Genomic DNA, 21,635 nt, shown 5'->3' on the forward strand with positions numbered 1-21,635 from the left:
AAACAGCACTTAAATTACCTTCTTTTTGAATATCCACATCATTTGTTTTCTCACTCTGGGTGATCACATGTTTTGATCTCAGCATGATGAAGTTGCTTAAAAAATCAAAATCCTCTTGATGTTTTCTGGGCAGCTCAAGAGGAATAGGCCTTTTCTTTTGTGGGGTGGTATCTGGTCCAACAGACACATCCTTAAAACCGACTAGTTGGCACTCCTCATTTTTTCTTTCTTCTTGAATCCCAAGTGATAAATGTTTTCCGATTTCTCTCCCTAATTTGGTTTCCCTGACATGATTTTCGGTAAGACTCCTGTCATCTGCTACAGCTGTATTGCATTCTGCTGATGCTGGCTCCAAGCGAAATTGAGGAAACATTTCTTTCTTTGGAGGAAACCAACAAGAATACTTTTTTCCACTAGACTCCTGAACACCAAAAGACTCCACTGTCATTTTAGAAAACGAAATGTTCTCTTCAAGACATTCTGGAAAGGAAACAGAAAGCTCCTAGTTTTCCATATGATTTTTTAATCTATGATTCTGTCAAATGCAACTAACTCAGACTAAATTCTATGAACAGATGTCAAAACTGCATCCCCTAATTGGGGAAAAACCCCAATAATAAAATAAACAGTTCAGCAATAAAATAAGCTCTCTAGGTAGGCTATAGGATCTCCTTTCAAAGGACTGAATAAACATCTATTATTTACGTTTGTGCATTTATAATAGCTTCTTCTGTTTTACAGCAGTTGCATTTAGAAGATGTGTTCACTTCTGGGCCAAGTTCACTGTATAAACAACAGCTTGTCCCCTAGCAGAAAAGAGGCATAGAAAATAGCTCTGACTTTAGGGTAATTCACAAATAAATAAAAAATGAGGAAGTAAAGGCTTCCCTGGCACCCTCCATCCCTTGAGTTCTAGAGAAGTGTATTTATTCCCTGAGTATGAAAAAGTACTGTATATACTCAAGTATAAGCTGAGTTTTTCAGCCCTTTTTTAGGATGAAAAGGCCCTCCTCAGCTTATACTCGAGACAAAGTTATTTATTATTTTACTCTGTTGTTGTTATTGTTATTATTGCATTTATTATTTTACTCTATTATTATTATTATTATTACATTTATTATTTCACTCTATTATTATTGTTATATAACCCTATTATTATTACATTTATTATTTTATTCTATTATTCTATTTATTATTTTACCCTATTATATTTATTATTTTACCCTATTATTATAATAATTACTTTTATTGTTTTACTCTATTATTACTGTCATTGTTACATTTCCATTATTTTATTCTATTATTATTTTTATTACATTTATTATTTTTATTATTATTACGTAGCACATTTACATTGAAGAAAGTTGGAACAATGGTTTAATTACAGTTGGACAGTCTTATCTTAAATTACAGTTTTATGTAAATGTTCAAAAATATTTAACCCACTGATGCCTCAATTGATGTAATTGTATTGGTATCTATTTTTATTTTGAAATTAATCAGTAGCTGCTGCATTTCCCACCCTTGGCTTATACTTGAGTCAATAGGTTTTCCCAGTTTTTTGTGGTAAAATTAGGTGCCTCGGCTTATATTTGGGTCGGCCTATACTCGAGTACATATAGTAGTTTGGAGATGTGGTTAGACCTTATTCAATACACAAACATGTGCTGAAGGATATCTGGCCACTTGCACTTTGGCAATGTATCTGCTGTTCTCAGATTAAGGGCTTTACTACATGAAGCAGGTAAATAGCAACTACAGCAGGATAATAGCACTATTGGTAGAAGCTTATTGCATGGCATTTTCCCTGTTTAATGTTATTTTCATATGCGGGGTTTCTCTGGGATTTTATGTCAATATTTTTTCGTTTTACAAAGACATTGAATGTTTGCCATTATTATGTTGGAATCTGAATTCCCTCGGGGAGATAGGGCGGAATACAAATAAAGTTGTTGTTGTTGTTGTTGTTATTCTGTTGTTCTTCCGTGTCTGGACAGCATTTTTAATACACTCAAAAAATCAGTTCATCACTTCCTTTCCTGTTATTGTCCAGCTAGGATTTCCAATGGATGTACCTTTGGCATCCTTTGCTTACCAGTAATTGGGGAGAAGGAGGGGAAACTTCAATTTGATTTCCTTTCATTTAAAGTTTTCTCCTATCTCTATGGAAAAAAACCCTCCCTGGACAAATGATCTTTCTGGAGCTTCTCAGGACCCATCTACACTGCCATGTAATCTGCTTTGGACTACATTATAATGTATTGTCGAAGGCTTTATAATGGTCAGTATAGAGTCATATAATACAGACTGAACCGCATTGAACTGGATGATATGAGTCTACACTGCCATATAATCCAGCTCAATGTAATTAATCTGCATTTTGAAACTGGGTTATATGGCAGTATAGGTGGGGCCACAGAAACCTAGTAGAGAGGAATGAACAAACAAGAGGTGAAAGGAACCTAGAATCATAGAATCATAGAATCATAGAATCAAAGAGTTGGAAGAGACCTCATGGGCCATCCAGTCCAACCCCCTGCCAAGAAGCAGGAATATTGCATTCAAATCACCCCTGACAAATGGCCATCCAGCCTCTGCTTAAAAGCTTCCAAAGAAGGAGCCTCCACCACACTCCGGGGCAGAGAGTTCCACTGCTGAACGGCTCTCACAGTCAGGAAGTTCTTCCTAATGTTCAGATGGAATCTCCTCTCTTGTAGTTTGAAGCCATTGTTCCACGTCCTAGTCTCCAAGGAAGCAGAAAACAAGCTTGCTCCCTCCTCCCTGTGGCTTCCTCTCACATATTTATACATGGCTATCATATCTCCTCTCAGCCTTCTCTTCTTCAGGCTAAACATGCCCAGTTCCCTAAGCCGCTTCTCATAGGGCTTGTTCTCCAGACCCTTGATCATTTTAGTTGCCCTCCTCTGGACACATTCCAGCTTGTCAATATCTCTCTTGAATTGTGGTGCCCAGAATTGGACACAATATTCCAGATGTGGTCTAACCAAAGCAGAATAGAGGGGTAGCATTACTTCCTTAGATCTAGACACTATGCTCCTATTGATGCAGGCCAAAATCCCATTGGCTTTTTTTGCCGCCACATCACATTGTTGGCTCATGTTTAACTTGTTGTCCACGAGGACTCCAAGATCTTTTTCACACGTACTGCTCTCGAGCCAGGCGTCCCCCATTCTGTATCTTTGCATTTCATTTTTTTCTGCCAAAGTGGAGTATCTTGCATTTGTCACTGTTGAACTTCATTTTGTTAGTTTTGGCCCATCTCTCTAATCTGTCAAGATCGTTTTGAATTCTGCTCCTGTCCTCTGGACTATTGGCTATCCCTCCCAATTTGGTGTCGTCTGCAAACTTGATGATCATGCCTTCTAGCCCTTCATCTAAGTCGTTAATAAAGATGTTGAACAGGACCGGGCCCAGGACGGAACCCTGCGGCACTCCGCTCGTCACTTCTTTCCAAGATGAAGAGGAAGCATTAGTGAGCACTCTCTGTGTTCGTCCACTTAACCAATTACAGATCCACCTCACCGTAGTTTTGCCTAGCCCACATTGGACTAGTTTCCTTGCCAGAAGGTCATGGGGGACCTTGTCGAAGGCCTTACTGAAATCCAGGTACGCTACATCCACGGCATTCCCCGCATCTACCCAGCTTGTAGCTCTATCGAAGAAAGAGATCAGATTAGTCTGGCATGACCTAGATATTGCACACAATCCTGCAGGCTTATGCCCCATCTCTTATGCCAACTGAAGGAGCCCCTGGTGGAATAAACCTTTGTGCCGGCAGGACTGCTGACCAAAAGACCAGTAGTTCAAATCCAGGAAGCAGGGTGAGCTCTCATCTGTTAGCTCCAGCTTCCCATTTGGGGGCATGAGAGAAGCCTCCCACAGGATCGTAAAACAGCTGGGTGTCCACTGGACAACGTTCTTGCAGGCGGCCAATTTTCTCACAATAGAAGTGACTTGCAGTTCCTCAGGTCACTCCTGACATAACCCCCTCCCCCCAAAAAAGCCACCTGAAAATGTATTATTACATTTTCAGTTTGTTAACTGAAGTGAGAATTCTGTTTAATCAGTTCATGTTGTTATTATTCTCTGTGAAAAAACATCTAAAGGAATCCAAAGTACTTACTGTCTAACTGAGAGCGAGGAATTTTTGTGAATGCCTCTCCATGAGAACAAACTAGTTCTTTTCCATCACTTAAATTTGTGCTAAAAGCTTCCAAAATACATGGTGAAGCCATTTTCTCCCATAAATTAATCCATCCATCTTCTTCCAAGGAGCTAAATACTGAGATGTCTTTGTGCACAAACAACAGTGTTTTCAGTTCAGTAACTGGAAGATGTTCACACAGAGGTACAAAATTCTGATGGTCTATGGAAAAGGGGACAAAATGCAATACAATCTATCAATAGAAAACAGTATATATTTTCCTTGTGGACTCCTGTGGATATATGTTTGCATTTGGCTAGCAGCCTAAAAATTACACCATGTCACACAATTTTTGTTCCTGAGTTATAAATGCATTTTCTAATTGGGTCTAACTTTGGGTTGCTGTGAGTTTTTTGCCATTTTCACAGCATATGTTTTGCTAATGCAGATAACCTTTCTGTGATACAGGGAAAGTAGAGTTTCCAGTTAACTGGATATTACTTATCTTTCCTTGAAGAGATACGGAGCTGATTGACAATGTAACCTTAAAGATAAAGGTTTCCCCTTGACATTAAGTCTAGTTACATCCGACTCTGGGGTGGTGGTGCTCATCTCCATTTCTAAGCTGAAGAGCCAGCATTGTCCATAGACACCTCCTAGGTCACATGGCTAGCATGACTGCATTGTTACCTTCCCACCAGGGTGGTACCTACTGATCTACTCACACTTGCATGTTTTTGAACTGCTATGTTGGCAGAAGCTGGAGCTAACAGCGGGAGCTCAACATGTCCCACAGATTTGAACCACCAACCTTCTGGTCAGCAAGTTCAGCCACTCAGTAGTTTAACCCGCTGCTTCACCGTGATCCCTCAATGTACATATGTCTAAATCCCATTGAATTCAACTAATTCCGGGTAAATTTGTTCCTGAACACATTTACTTGGAACTTAGTCTTACTTTTATTTTAAACATATCTCAGCAAATATTCCCTTTGAGGATGAAATAACACATTATACAAACAATAACATTCCCTATAGTGTGTTACTTTGCAAATGAAGGCAAGGACTTAAAAAAAGTTATCGTATGAATGGTACTATCACATTGGCTTGAACAATCAATTTCTATTTCTAAATAAGTACCAAAGGTAACAATTTACTTTAAATGCTGCATTGCGAATCTCCAATATTCTTAAATTTCATAGAACTGTCCATCTAAAATGTGAAATGAATGTAAGTTTAGAAACAGGAATTGTAAATATTTACCTGCAAGTAAAAGGGAATTCATAGGATGTTGATGTCTCTCTGAGTTCCACATAAGGTTTTCTAAGTTTTCTACAGTGGATTTTGAAATCAAATCACTAAGAAAAAAGAGAAAAAAATACTCCCAGCTAAAAACTTCTGTGCCCTAATTCCAGCGTTATTTTAAAATATATTTCTATATAGTAGTGACTTCTCCCATCTCATTTTTACTTACCATACAAATATTTTCTGAGAAAATATTAGCACATATGAACTTATAAATATTTGGCAGCAGGAAGAAAACTAAAATTATTTGTTCTCCCCTATTGGAATAAGTGATTCAATATAGCAAATCTTGCCTAGCAACCAAGTTGAAATACTTCAAAATAAGAACATGTAAAAAAGGATGGAAGAAAAAAGGATATGAAAGATATGTAGTTAAAGAGGGAATTCCATCAATAATAATAATAATAACAACAACAATATAATAATAATAATAATAATAATAATAACCACTTTATTTGTATTCCACCCTATTTCCCCAGGGGGACTCAGGGCAGATTTCAACATACAAAAAAGGCAAACATTAAATAAATAAATAAACAAACAAACAAACGTTCAATACCTTGATAAAACAAGTTAAGTACCGTAAAAATAATCCAGAATAACCCCACATATAAGCATAAAATTCGAACCTAACATCAATAACTTAAACAAAACATAAGAAAACAAAATTATATAACGACATAAAATCTAAACACAAAACATCCATATTGAATTACAGGGGCCTACCAAAGTTCACAAAGTCATATGGGTTGATTGTGTGGCCAATGATGACCGCAGAGCCAACATGGACCAACATCGAAGGCAACATCATCATCAAAAGATGCCTGTCTTACCTCCATCCAAATGCACAGGACAGCAGAAACCTACCAATTTACTCAGGGCTAATGAAACATGATCGCTCTTTTTTCCAGAAACTATAACAGTGAATAGTTTAGCACCTCCAGTTTATTTTTGGACCAAGCAATTATGTGGCTCACTCATATTTTATTGATTTTGATCATTCACATGTTTTACTTCACTACAGCTTTCTGTTACCTTTTACCAAAGGGAGAAACTGGCTCTGTTTGTAGCTGTGTCCACAATAAACTAACATGCAACTTCTCGATTCTCTTTGGTGGTGTCAGTGGTACCTCCAGCTCTGTAGAATGCAACAAAGGATAACTTGCTGCAAATTAAACAGAACATAAAATGTTCCACATTAGGAAGGAAGCCATTAGACTGAGATTACATTTGAGACTAATTAGTGCATCACAAGAGACTAGGACATGGAACAATGGATTCAAACTGCAGGGGAAAAAATTCCATTGGAATATTAGGATGGTAAGAGTTGTTCAGGGAAGCACGTTGCCTTGGACCATGGAGGCATCTCCTTCCTTGGAGGATATCAAGCAGAGGCTGGATGGCCATCTGTCGGGAATACTTGATTGTGTGTTTTTGCATGCCAGGAGGTTGGACTGGATGGCTCTTAGAGTCTCTTCCAGTTCTATGATTTTATGAAGAAAGTACTTGCGGCATCAGTTTGTAGGATTTATGCCTCACTTGCCAAAATAACTTGGCTGATTTTGGATAACATGCACCTCAATTTGAGTATAATCATAATCATAATCATCATCATCATCATCATTTATTTATATGTATATACATGCGTGCTGCTATTTGCTGCTGATGAACTATCTTGGGGCCAAAACCAGTGCCTCTTTAGAAGGGTCTTACCTGCCTCACTGAATTGTAGCATACTGTTATTCTTATTGGCATACATGTCCTGTGTGGAGCAACAGCCGGATATCCCCATTTTCTCTGGTATAATTTTTGCTTTGAAGTCTAGAAAGACATTAACATGAAACTTAAACAACGGTTTACTTCTCTAGAACACATTGATTGATTCTCAATATTAGTTTTACATTTGTTACAAAAAGCAGTGATAAAACAATGAACCTCACCACCATAAAACCTGAAAAATTGTGCTGTAATGCCTTTTACTGTATGCTTACCATCAGTGGTGATCTTGAGACCTTCATTTTCATCTCCTGTAACTACTGGGGTTACTTGGAATAAAGATTTCAGCGCCAAATATGTAGGAATCTCACTCTGCAGCCTGAAGTCTGCTGCTTTGTAAAATGGTAACTGAATAGGAAGTACGTGCGTCTAGCAAGAAAAATAATGTATTTTTGTATTTTTTTGAAGATTATAAGAGTATGAAACAATAACTTGTATTAACCATCATGGCCGGGTTGAGTCACTGGTCCAAAGAACTGAAGGGTATTTGTTGTTGGGTAAACTCTCATCATCCTCTGTCAACCCCCCCCTCCCCTCCCCAAAACCGCTTAGCGGTATTTTAAGTTCGTCATGATGGGTATATGTGCCAAGTTTGGGCCAGATTCATCGTTGGTGGGGTTCATAGGGCTTCCTGGATGTGACTGTATTACAACCCTCATAATCCTGGGGCAATAACCTGCAAACCATGCCAGTATTTTAAGGTGGTCACGAGGGATCCAGTAACATGGAAGAAAGGAAGCAAGATTATGACTGACTCACCTTGCAGGCTCTGAAGACACCTCACATATTGTTCTGGAGGGTACTCACTCTTTCAGAAAAAAATTCCGGGGCATAGGAGACTCGTTTTATCCACCGATGGATCTAGATCACAAGTGTCAACTGCAAGGCCCATGGGCCAAATCTAGCCCACCGTTTAATTTTATGTGAGCCGTGAGGCTTTTAATGCCAAGTCAGCATAGTTGCATTTATAAAATCTTAAAATTACAACTTTGAATGCAAGCATAAGGCTAGCGTGGCCCTTGGTAAAAGTGAGCTTATGACACCTCTGATCTAGACTAAAGTTTAACGTACCATATATATATCCGAGTATAAGTCGAGTTATTCAGCTCTTTTTTTTAGGCTGAAAAAGCCCCCCTCAGCTTATACTTGAGTCAAATCTTACACTGTTGTTATTATTTTTATTAATTTTTTATTTTAATCTATTATTATTATTATTATTATTATTACTACTACTATTACTACTACTACATTTACATTATGTTACTGTTATTATTTTTATTACATTTCTTATTTTACTCCATTTATTATTATTACATTTATCATTTTAGTCTATTTATTATTATTACATTTATTATTTTACTCTATTATTACTGTTATTACATTTACATTATTTTACTCTTTTTATTACATTTATTATTTTACTCAATTATTATTGTTATTATTACATTTACATTATTTTACCCTTATTCTTTTTATTACATTTATTATTTTACTCAATTATTATTGTTATTATTACATTTACATTATTTTACTCTATTACTATTATTGGAAGGATACATAAACACATTTACACTGAAGGTTAGAATAATGGAAAAAATCAACTGCCTCAGCTGACTCTAGAAGAAAGACATTAGGGGCCTCGGCTTATATTCTGGTCGGCTTATATGCAAGTATATATGGTATGTATATCGCATCCATTAGCACAGAATCATAGTAAATCTTATCACCCCTGCACTCAGAATCCATGTATCTTTTCAGACTGGTTTTTCCTGAACAAAGGCAGAGAAGTCATGTGGCTAAACATGATCAATAGCCAATCTCCCCACCTTCTTCCTGGCAATGTGAATGTCATTAGTGATGTCTGCATAATGCACCTATGACAGTCACTAGGTCATACGGAAAACTGCGGCTGGATGGGAGAGGTGAAAGTAGTGACAGAGAGATGATCTATCCCCTTCCAATGCAATAATGACCACAAGAAAAGGGGATGACGGCAATACCCCATATGGACAATGGACCAGTCAATGCTGAGGCTGATCCTGCTGCCTCATTACCCTGAAGCCATAATGTTACTCTGGAGTTTCAGGCAAACTCTGGAGCACCTCCACCTTTTACTAATGAGAGGATAATCCAGATTAACTCATGATTCTCAACAGAAGTGGAGAAACTTTGTGTAGACAGCTAGGAGCAAACTCAAGGTGAGTCTTGGGTTATGATGCTCGTGTAGATGAAGTAAGCTCCATCATGTGCATGTACAACTACTGTGCACATTCACAAATCCAAATGTTGCCGGGAAAATTTTGAAAAAAAGGGAGACCTTATTCTGTTTGGGAGTAAATGTTACAACTACCTTTTCTCCACTTCTGCCCAGCCTGCAGTCCTTGTCAATGGTTACTGGGGAAGGCCTGAAAAGTAGTTCTCACAATTGCTACAACAGAGTTCAGCAAGACAACCTTAGAGAAAAAATATCTAAAAAGAAATTCACGGTCCTTCCACACTGCCCTTTATCCCAGGATCTGATCCCAGATTATCTGCTTTAATCTGGAATATATGAATCCCCACTGCCAGATAACCTAGGATAAACAGATAACCTGGGATCAGATCCTGGGATAAAGTGTGGAAGGGCTCTCAGTATCAACAGATTACTTTGGCCCCATCTACACCGACTATTTTATGCAGTTCAAAACTAACTTCAAACTGTGGTGACAAGATAACAAACAGCTACAAAAGCTTGCAAATGAAAGCTCTTCATGTGCATCAGTGTTCTGTGGTTCGTGTAATCACAATCCAAGCTTCAAAATGATCCCAGCTAAACTGTTTTCTTCAATATCAGTTTGAAATGGCATTAAATAATCAGTGTAGATAAGTGTTCTTTTAAAAAAGAAGAATTATCCAGCTGAGGAAGCTGATGGGACACTTGAGGCTTCCGATCCCTAATAAACTGACAATCAGTGTTAATACCTCATTCCACAGTCATGAAACGATTATTTCAAATTGTTTAGGATTAGATAGAAATGTTCTGCCTCTTAATAGAGGTTAATGTTTACACAATTATATTACTTGCAAACAGTTTGGGCACACAAAGAAAAAACCCCCACATATTTTGGGACTGTTGCTCACCTGGAAAAATAACCTTGGTGGGGAAATCTCACCAGCCAACCCATATAGGCAAATTTTGCACAAAATTATCAACATTATCAGCATACTCTTGTTTACACCCCTAGTTTTCGTAAGACAATTGTGGCACAAAATATATTAAATAAGGGATGATCAAAAGCATGTGTTGATCTTTGGAAGCTAGGTAAATTGTTTTAAATATGGCTTGTATACATTTCAATTAGGAAAACAACTGCATAGTGATCTGACATGTTACATATAATTCAGTGAATCAGTGACATACCTCTTCATCCTTTATAGACACTTTGCAAAAATTCTCGCGTGGTTCTTCCCTGACAAGGACTGTCACACTCCTTTTGAAAGTAAAACACTCCCTTTAAAAATCAAAATCATATGTTAATTTTTATTTTGTTTGGCGGTTTATGACTTAATCACCATGTTATGGTTTTCCCCTTGAAGTGCCAGTTATACATGCTACTCTGATGTTTATTTTAAGCTGGAAAAGTGTCACTTCTTAATTGTTTCATTAAAAAAACCTGGCAGTGTAGCAGTAGGAGGGAAGCACTAGATACAAGCAAGTTTTAGAAGAAGAGATGGTGGGAAAGCATCAGTATTCTTAGGTGAAAATATTGCTGTGGAATCCTGTAGTTTGGTGAGGCATCAGCACTCTTTAGCAGAGAAGGCTAAAGCTTTGTAAAACTACATCCATAATATTGAGCCATGGCAGTTAAAATGATGTCAAACTGCATTAACTCTACAGTATAGATGTGTACTAATTCTCATGAAATTCAGTGGAATGTAGGCTAAGCTAGTACACATAAAACTGCAGCAGATAATACAATTCCAAGTTAAAGATATACATATTATTTACTAGCTGAACTGCCCTTCTGTTAGCTGAACTGCGTTTATGTATATGTACGATGTATGTCCTAAATAATTTCCAACATCCCTGGCTGAGAGAGATTTGATTCAACACAATTTCGATGACCTTCAGCCACTCTCTTGGTGGTTTAGAAATGTGTACTTAATCACCAGCACAATCTGGACAAAGCAGTCGATTTAATTCCCTCTTCTTGTTCTGTAAGTAATTTAACTGTCATATTCACATGGAACTGAAAACCAGGATGTTTGAAAAACCAAGCATGCTCTGTATGAGCTGTGTGCTGATACACACTGCATGTTTGTTCCTGTTAATATGAACAGCTAAACAAATATGCCTTGGTTTGTTTAGTTTTTGTCTAACCTGGGATAGTGACTTATTGCTCCCAAACACTTACAAAGCGTGGAGCAATATGCCAGGATCTCTGGTATAACATGAATTGCTTGTATTAAATCATTACTGTTCAGCTGCTTGCACTAATCCTATCTGCAGGACAATCAGAGGAAGTCAGAATTTACCGGAATCCTTCCTTATTATGACACAAAATCAGGTGACATAAATATATGCCAAAACATTATTTGGCTTAAAGTTTCCCACATTTGTCAGGTCAAGGTCCTATCCACCAACAACTATAAAAAAAAAGTAACAAAACAGTTCAGTGGCAGATATTAAGCTATTGAAAGTAATGCAACGCCAAGCTATATGATACCTGAATATTTCTTCTTCTGTGATATGATCACCATTCGGATTTAAAAGGGGGTCCTCAATAAAGAAAATGTTCAGACGGCTCAAGAGTGTTTGCAGAGTTGGTAACCATTTACTATATTGCGTCAAGCAGTCAGTAAAAACAAGTTCATCTTCAATATATAAACCTTTAAAGAAATTGAAAATCCAAATACAATATAAGGTAAAGGGAAAGGTTTCCCCTGACATTAAGTCTAGTTGTATCCAACTCTGGGGTGTGGTGCTCATCTTCATTTCTAAACCGAAAAGCCGGCGTTGTCTGTAGACACCTCTGGGGTCATGTGGCCGGCATGACTGCATGGAGCATCATTACCTTCCTGCCGGAGTAGTACCTACTCAAAATTGCATGTTTTTGAACTGCTAGGTTGGCAGAAACTGGACCTAACAGCGGGAGCTCTCCCTGCTCTCGGATTTGAACCGCCAACCTTTCGATCAGCAAGTTCAGTAGCTCAGATATTTAACCCATTGCACCACCAGGGGGCCATGATTCAAGATACATTTCCCCTTTTAAGCTTCAATTTTAGAAACTAATGAATTTTGATGACCAAAAGGTTGGTGGTTCGAATCCGGGGAGCAGGGTGTGCTCCCGCTGTTAGGTCCAGCTTCTGCCAACCTAGCAGTTCGAAAACATGCAATTATGAGTAGATCAGTAGGTCTACCCAGCAGAAAGGGAGTGGCGCTCCATGCAGTAATGCTGGCCACATGACCTTGGAGGTGTCTACGGACATTGCCGGCACTTCAGCTTAGAAATGGAGATGAGCACCACCCCACAGAGTCAGACACAACTAGACTTAATGTCAGGGGAAACCTTTACCTTTATCTATCTTGAATCATAATTTCCTTTTGGCTAAAATTAAAGCTCTAAAAAAGGGGTGTGTGTCTTGTAACCAGCATCCCAGATGTGGCAAAATATGGAATTCATATTGGGCACTATATAACATTGCCAGAATGAAAACTGGAGAGACTTTGTAGCTTTAATGACTGCTGCATGCCAAGCAATTTCCTCTCTTACACAGGAATCTCCAGTAAAGGTCCAGGACCCATTTCCAGTTTTCAGTCTGGCAACCCTAGCTTCACACAGCATAACAAAAGCCACAATTGTTTGTGATTTTGAGTGAAAATATGTTCAAAGAAAAAGCTTGTAGAAATGCAGGCCAACTGGATGAGTGTTCTTTCCTTTTTCTTTCTTTCTGATAAATAGGGCTGCCAAATTAGGAGCATTCCAGGCTCTCAGATTTCAGATCCAAAACCTGAGATGCAGGCACAGCCCCTGTGAGGTCAAGGGGGGCAGACTGTGGAGAAGTCATTGAGCATGATACATTAAGCATCAATCAATATTTATCTGCTTTGAAATGAAGTTTCTCAACTTTGTATTCAGGAGAAGATAAAACTGAATTTTCCCCATCTCTGTTTTGAATATTTTTGTAAACACTGATTTGAACACATAAAGTTACTCTCACATTTTAAAAACTTTAAAATTTAACATATCCAATTTTATGGGTATCTATTTTTATTTTGAAATTTACCAGTAGCTGCTGCATTTCCCATTTTTTGTGGCAAAATTAGGTGCCTCGGCTTATTTTCGGTTCACCTTAAACTCAAGCGTATATGGTACTTAACCAGAATTTTTGGGGATTAGGAAGAAAGAGCATGAGAAAGAATTAAGAGAGGAAGGAATCAACTGCCTCAGCTGACTGTAGAAGAAAGACATTTGTATCACTTTTTAAAAATTAAAAATGGTGCCATCCATGACATGTATGCCTCAAACCAAGAAAGGAAAATGTTGTGATTGTGAAATCATTTAGGTTAAAAGGATGAAGTTATGAATGAATGGGGAAAGCCACAAAGCATCAATTAAGCTGCCAGGAATTTTTTTGGGTGCCAGGCTGCACAGACAAAAATGCAAAGCACATATCACTTACCTTTTCCTTGCTCTTTAACTAATACTGGAGCAGAACCAGACTGCAAATCACTCGCAGAAATAAATTCTTGCTTCTCACCATCCTTTGTAAGCATATATGCCTCTTCTATATCATACTGCGAACATGGATTTGAACTTGGGACAATTTCAATATCTTCATTATGAATGTGGAAGCAAGTGCTTGAAATGGGTTTCCTGAAGATGGGAAAGTTAATCTGTTTAGTACATTCAAGTAAATTGTCCAACTACCCTCATTTATTTATGATAATTTGTAGACTGCATTTCACCTAATATGAAACCTAAGGTGACTTACATAGATTAGAGCACAATGCTGCTAAAAACTAATCATTTCAAAACTATCACATTAAAAGAGCAATAATTTAAAACAAAATAAAACAAAATTACTGTATTTCACCGTGTAATACTCATTATGTGCCCTGTTGATGCTTGTGATTTAAAATATGTTCTGATTAAGCCAGTGGTGTTTCAGAGTTAAGTACCAGCATCCAACTGTTTGTCAACTTTACTCCCTCTAAGCTGCACATATCCAAATTAATTTTTGTGATGTTAAGGAGGTGGTGCAGTTGGTTAAACCGTTCAGTGTTAAGGAGGAGCCCCCAGTGGGGCAGTGGGTTAAACCACTGAGCTGCTAAACTTGCTAACTGAAAGGTCGCTGGTTCAAATCCAGGGAGCGGTGTGAGCTCCTGCTGTTAGCCCCAGCTTCTGCCAACCTATCAGTTTGAAAACATGCAAATGTGAGTAGATCAATAGGTACTGCTCTGGCGGGAAGGTAACGGCGCTCTATGTAGTCATGCCAGCCACATGACCTTGGAAGTGTCTATGGGCAACGCTGGCTCTTTGGCTTAGAAATGGAGATGAGCACCAACCCCAGAGTTGGACACGACTGGACTTCATGTCAGGGGAAAACCTTTACCTAAGGAGGTGGAGGTGGGAAAAGATCCATCCCAAAAGTTTGAAAAAGAAAAAGAGGACACCCTTTCTCCTTTTCCTTTAAATTTCCTCTTGCAATGAAATGGAGAAGTTAACTTCCAATATTAGTGGTAGCCTGTCAATTAATGGCTTTGATTAAGAAGTCTGCTGGTGATGCAAGAAGTCTTTGGAACCAGCAAATTCAAGGATTCTCCTGTCACAAATATCTCATAATGCTCTGGAAAACTATACTTTGGTCTCTACCATTGGGCTTACAGACTCGACTCCTACAGCCACAGAACGTCCCAAAGGCATATTGGGGACCTTTGATGAGATCACAGTGGATATGATGTCCTGCCTTTCTAAATAAACTGATCTAAGGACCATGCCTCTTGCTTTTTAATTTGCCTGCTTTACTGACTTTGCCAGTTACTATTACAGCTTGTCTGAAACTTAATTTACTTGACTCCCTAAGTAAACTCTTGGCTTAATAACAGTAATGTCAGCAGAAAGTCAATATGATCTTCAGAATTAAGTAAATGCAAGAGACAAGAAGAACCAAGGTCAACCTATGAAAAGCATTAATTGAATCTATGTGGTGTACAAAAATAGCATGTCTCTCATATCAGCTAAAATAAAAGCACCTGGAAACATGAAGATGGAAAACAGCTAATCTAAATGTTAAGAAAATTATTTTTACATTCTGATTATAATTCTTTTTCTATTGAGTAATCTTTTTTTGAAAATCCATTAAAGTATCTTAATTACATTTTAAAAAACAAGGTCATCGTATGATTTGTCTGTCCGTCTTATTTAAGAATAAACACATAGCTTCAATGGCTAAAACGTTATGATTTCATCCTTCATTTTGAGATATAATATCATAAAGTGTACTTTTTAAAGTTTTGCTTGCTTTGTAGACTACAAAGCACACATATTAATTGTTGTTTCTGACCCACAATGACTTTAACCTTTAACCTAGAGGTTTCTTGGCAAGATTCATTTGGAGAGGTTTTTCCTTTATATTTTTCTAAAGATGAGAAAGTGTGATGTTTCCAAGGTCAACTAGTGGGTTTCCATAGCTGAGCAGGGATTTCAAATCCTGGTCTCGACTCATAGTCAAACGCACAAACCATTAAATCACATTGGTTCCCAAACAATGGCACTCAATAATGGAAAATCCTCATTCTCATAGTATACAGGCAATCCCTAAGTTATGAACAAGATAGGTTCTGTAGGTTTGTTCCTAAGTTGAATTTGTTCATTTCTCAGCCAAAGAGCTGGTATTGTCCATAGACACCTCTTAGGTCATGTGGCCAGCATGACTGCATGGAGCGGCGTTACCTTTCCGCAGAAGCAGTACTATTGATCTACTCGCATTTTCATATTTTCGAACTCCTAGGTTGGCAAAAGCTGGGGTTAACAGTGGTAGCTCACCCTATTCTCCGGATTCGAACTGCCAACCTTTTGGTCAGCAAGTTCAGCAGCTCAGTGGTTTAGCCCACTGCGCCACCAAGGAGCCCAGTTTGTTTTGCTATCTCTGCCGCAGTTCAGAAGATTTAACTGGACTTTCCGTTCCTATGATAATTGGATTTTGAAAAAATTGGCTTGTTGTGGAAAAAAGGATTGGAGTGAAAGCTCCAGTTGAGACACCTTTTCCCATGATAACTCTTCCAGGAGTGGATTTCTCTTCCAAGGGGGAAATTTCTCTCACTATGCATTGTTTGTAAGATGTTTGTAATTTGGGGAATGCCTGTACTTAGATAAAATGAAAATGTTGAAGGATGATAGAAGGCACCGTCCAGCAACATCTGGAAAATTATGAGTTCCCTATTGCTTCTGTAAGACTCATGTGAATGTTGGAACAATGGTCTCACCAAGATGGTAAATATGATGGGAAAAGCAAAACTGCATCTTGCCCTTCATAATCAAGTCTGCCTGGGCTCGCCCATTGTGGTGTAATGCAATTGAACACATTTAGATCCAGACTGCATGGGCAATTTTTGCGTTATCTGTGGGATATTGTTTGAATGTTCCAGGCCAGCATGTATTGGATTTGCACGTGTAGGCTCTAGGCAAACATATGTAGCAGACTGAAACGTGAAGTAGGTATTCTTGTGACGGATGTGAAAGTACTTTTATACTCAACACGAATGTCTGCTTGTGTAGAAAATGAACCAAAAGCAGACCATATAATTTGAAAGGTCCTTGACATTTTTCCATTATGGGCCTTATCACACTAGAGAATGAATTCACTTTAAATCCGGTTGCTAGCTCCTGCAGAATTCTGGGGTTTGTAGTTTAGGAAAGAGCTTTTGATAGCCTCATTAAACTATAAATCCCAGAATTCTGTAGAAGGCAGAAACCGGATTTTAAGTGCATTTATTCTCCAGTGTGATGAAGTTTAAATGAGGCTGTTCCCACCACAAACAAAACACAAGAATGTATTGTCGAAAGCTTTCATGGCCGGAAGCACTGGGTTGTTGTAGGTTTTTTCGGGCTATATGGCCATGTTCTAGAGGCATTCTCTGCTGACGTTTCGCCTGCATCTTTGGCAAGCATCCTCAGAGGTAGTGAGGTCTGTTGGTCATTTTCCTAGTTCCAGCAGACCTCACTACCTCTGAGGATGCTTGCCACAGATGCAGGCGAAACGTCAGCAGAGAATGCCTCTAGAACATGGCCATATAGCCCGAAAAAACCTACAGCAACCCAAAACACAAGAATGTTAAATATAAATTGGCACTTATGACATATGTATTTCTATCTGTATATACCAAGTGCAAACAAGAAATATTTTTAGTTTCAAACATGTATCGAATAGCAAAATAAACAATAGCTTTGAATCTTTATTTCCTTCAGAAGCACAATGTGGTTGATACTTATTATTGTTATTAGTAGTAGTAGTAGTACTAACTAGAGGGATCTAGACACCTTCTGCACTGCCATATAATCCAGATTATCAAAGCAGATAAGCAGGTTATCTGCTTCGAACTGGATTATACAAGTCTGCACTTCTATATAATCCAGTTCAAAGTAGATAATCTGGATTCTATATAACAGTGTTAAAGGGGCCATAGAGGCTACGGAATAATACAGTTTGAACACACATCTCACAGACCAAAGTCCATCACATAATTTACTCATTTAAAGACACAAGCCTAATTCCAAGTGATTCATACATATATACAATCTGTCTTGACTATAACTATTCACTTTGACTAAATGAATTAATTAGATAGTAAACTGTCACAAATGACACTAACTATAAATTAAGATGACTCACTTCTCCAAGAAATCTTCTATGTAGAGACATTTCTTCCAAAGATCAAGCACAGTAAATGTCATCTGAGTGGAATCAATGGAAACTACAACAGAATAAAAGAAAAGATGGCAATAACAGTTCAAAAGAGGCAGTATCAAAATAATGTCTTTATTTTTGTTTTCTGCAAGGAAGAATAATTCTAATTAATGAAAGCAGAAGTAGATCAAAGGAATTACTAGGCAAAATACAAAGGTGCCCCCTTTAAAAGACCTGAGGACTCCAGCAAGTACAGGATAATCTTGAGGAGCCTCCGGTGGCGCAAAGGGTTTCAACTCTTGTGCCAGCAGGACTGAAGACTGACAGGTTGCAGGTTTGAATCCAGGGACAGCATGGATTAGCTCCCTCTGTCAGCTCCATCTCCCCATGCAGGGACATGAGAGAAGCCTCCCATAAGGATGGTAAAACCACAAAACATCCAGTGTCCCTTGGGCAACGTCTTTGCAGACGGCCAATTCTCTCACACCAGAAGCAACTTGCAGTTTCTCAAGTCGCTCCTGACATGAAAAAAAGGATGATCTTATAAATCAATGATGAGTACTGGCTGAACCGATCCTAAAGAGGTCAAAGTAAGCAAGCAGGCAGCAGAGGAAAGAAATGAGGCTAAAGTGTATGAGAGGAAGCTTGCTCAATGGGAGCCAGGAACGCCTAATCTACTCCTACATGCTATTACAACAGCTATTATCTACAAGAAGCATCACCAACAGCCAAACTTCGAAATTACTAGTGTTGATGTGTAAAGCATTCACCATGATACTATGCCACATGAGAATCTGAAAATGCAGCTTTCATCCACAAACTACTTCTAGGTGTCCTCACATGCACTGAAGTCCTATATTGGGAGAAAGGTGGGATATAATTTAAATAATAGTTCATCCATTCCAACATACTGTCCATTACAACAGTGTTTGCTCACACCAGTGAGAATAATCCATCCCCCCACTTTCTGTGACGACAGTACAGCAAAGTCCATTGGAACAGAGAAGCTATGGCGGTTGGTGGCTTCCATGTTTTTTGGGTAGGGAATCAGCTCTGGGAATTAGTCTGAACTTTTAAGATCCTACTCAGGATGCCGCAGAATAGTCTCCCAAATATTTTCAGCAAGTTCAGCACTCTGGAAAGTTCCTTTGTAGCTCAAATTAAAACCAAGCACAGATTCACCATCTCACAGGCACGGAAATTACCAGATGTCACAAGAAAGCCTGATGAGAGTGGCAAATGGTGATTAAAAAACATCCCAGTGCATTCAAGCTTGTGGACCCTGGCTCTGCTACACCAGTGCAGACCCTTCTTGATATTGAAATTTCACCTTCTCTTCTCCTTTCTTCATACTTTCTCAACTTAGTTTCAGTTCATTTCTTAATCTACAATCTTGCCCTTTTCTTAGTAGTGTTGTCCTTTGAGGTCTTTACTTCCTCAACCAACTTCTTGTCTTCAGACTGAATAAAAAATATCCCTGCTCCTTGTTCCCATTCAGACAAAATGACAACACTGAAATCATAAAGAGTGGTTTGCAAACAGAAATAGAATAAATAGCAATTGGAATGACTGAGAAATACATCCTGTACATCTTGCCAGTTCATCTGGTGTTAACAGGCTTTCCTGACATTAAATAAATGCAATATACATACATATATTATACATTTATACATACTGATGTGCAGATAGCTTCTATGTATAGGATTGACATCAAACTGGAACAGCGATTTTATTACTGAAATGCTTTGAGCTATTCTATTCTGCCAAGAGAATGCTTTAATTGGGTAATATATTTTGTAGGCAAGGTTATTCTGAGACATCTCGGATCTTACCAAGTTCCCTCTAGCCTTTTCTTTCACTTCTTCTCGACTGTTTACATTTTTAAAAAAGCTAAATTAAATCTGCAAGTGAGATATAACATACCTCTTGTCCAGGGTCTCCTATATTTATCATCAGCAAAACCTCCATCATGATAATAATTTTTATCCTGGTATAAACAGGAAGGGAGGTGAATAGCCAAGCACTGAAAGGAAAGTCTCTCTCTAGCCACTTTCTGCACAAGAAAAATGTACCACGTGGTTATGAATGTTGTTCCAACTTTCCTCATGTTATGTAATTAATTGCTTCCTACATAACCATAATAATATGGTGAGTTGGCCTAGACAGTCCCATCATTGGAACTGCAAAACAATTACATCAGTAGTTGCATTTCCCTTTTGCCAGAGTACACAGTTATTTTGTGCAAATGATTCTGTTCATATCCTGGTGGAGTGTAAGACCACTTGCTTCTGGGTCCATGGGATTGTTACCAACTGCAAAACACAGTTTGCAAGCAGTGAGGCACACCCCAACGACCAATCACATCTCCCACTCACACATTAAATTCTTTAAGATTTTGATATAGCTCTCCATATATACCTACCCAATGTCTGCAGAAGGTGTATGTCTTTGTGTCCCACCGATGAGGGATATAAACTGTGGGAAGACAGGGAGAGAACCTTCCCTGCTATGGTTATGCAGAGACCAGATTGGTTCTTAGCCTAGTTAATTTTATATAAAGGAAGTCCTTGAGTTACAAACATCTGATTATAAACAACTCAGAGTTAAAAATGGGGGGGGGGGGGAGGTTAGGGCAGCAGGAAGTGAGAAAAATCTATCCCTCAGAAGGGAAATTCACTCCTGAAATAGTTATCATGGGAAAAAGTTGTTCCAATGAGGCTTTATCACCAGTACTTGTTTCTGCTGCAGCCTAGTCATATTCTGAGTGCTCATAAGATGAGGAAGGAGATGCTGGGATAGATTTGGAGGGCCCAGAGAAGGATAGAGGTGGCCTAGAGAGAGTTGTTTTGGAATCTCCTGGAAGTTCCCATGAGACTGGAGAAAGCAGTATCAGTTCTCATGAGACTCTGCCTGAAGTGCTGGCTGAGAGAAATATGGGAGACAAATGGTTGGATTACTGCAACGCACTCTACGTGGGGTTGCCTTTGAAGACTGCTCGGAAACTTCAACTAGTCCAGCGAGAAGCAGCCAGATTGCTCACCGGAGCGGCGTACAGGGAGCATACCACCCCCCTGTTGCGTCAGCTCCACTGGCTGCCGATCCAATTCCGAGCACAATTCAAAGTGCTGGTTTTGACCTACAAAACCCTACACGGTTCGGGCCCAGTGTATTTGTCCGAACGGATCTCCCTCTACGTCCCATCTCGAAGTTTAAGATCTTCTGGGGAGGCCCTGCTCTCGACTCCGCCACTTTCACAAGTGAGGCTGGCGGAGACTGGGAGCAGGGCCTTCTCAGTGGTGGCCCCCCGCCTGTGGAACTCACTCCCCGGGGAGATTAGATCGGCGACTTCCCTCCTGACGTTTAGGAGAAAACTGAAGACCGGGTGTGGGACCAAGCCTTTGGTCATTCTAACAACTAAACTAAGGATCTGACGATAGATATGGATAAATGGAATGGAACGAAATATGGACTCTGAACCCTGAGCTTGAGATTGTTTTAGC

The 21,635-nt window shown here is 38.8% G+C and overlaps 1 protein-coding gene across 1 annotated transcript in view; it reads right to left on the reverse strand.

Annotated features, from left to right (window-relative positions):
- SHOC1 (shortage in chiasmata 1) overlaps window positions 1-21,635 on the reverse strand; it is a 50,615-nt gene that overhangs the window by 26,563 nt on the left and 2,417 nt on the right. Inside the window, exons 2-12 of the mRNA XM_067464355.1 lie at window positions 20,059-20,188; window positions 18,121-18,202; window positions 13,909-14,102; window positions 11,952-12,114; window positions 10,646-10,736; window positions 7,461-7,614; window positions 7,183-7,290; window positions 6,505-6,634; window positions 5,428-5,522; window positions 4,145-4,387; window positions 19-480 (exon numbers count right to left, since the gene is read on the reverse strand). Of these exons, the coding sequence (XP_067320456.1) occupies window positions 19-480; window positions 4,145-4,387; window positions 5,428-5,522; window positions 6,505-6,634; window positions 7,183-7,290; window positions 7,461-7,614; window positions 10,646-10,736; window positions 11,952-12,114; window positions 13,909-14,102; window positions 18,121-18,202; window positions 20,059-20,188 (1,852 nt within the window). The remainder of the gene's footprint in view (window positions 1-18; window positions 481-4,144; window positions 4,388-5,427; window positions 5,523-6,504; window positions 6,635-7,182; window positions 7,291-7,460; window positions 7,615-10,645; window positions 10,737-11,951; window positions 12,115-13,908; window positions 14,103-18,120; window positions 18,203-20,058; window positions 20,189-21,635) is intronic.

The sequence above is a fragment of the Anolis sagrei genome, chromosome 2 (genome assembly GCF_037176765.1).
Source record: "Anolis sagrei isolate rAnoSag1 chromosome 2, rAnoSag1.mat, whole genome shotgun sequence".
NCBI classification, from domain to species: domain Eukaryota; kingdom Metazoa; phylum Chordata; class Lepidosauria; order Squamata; family Dactyloidae; genus Anolis; species Anolis sagrei.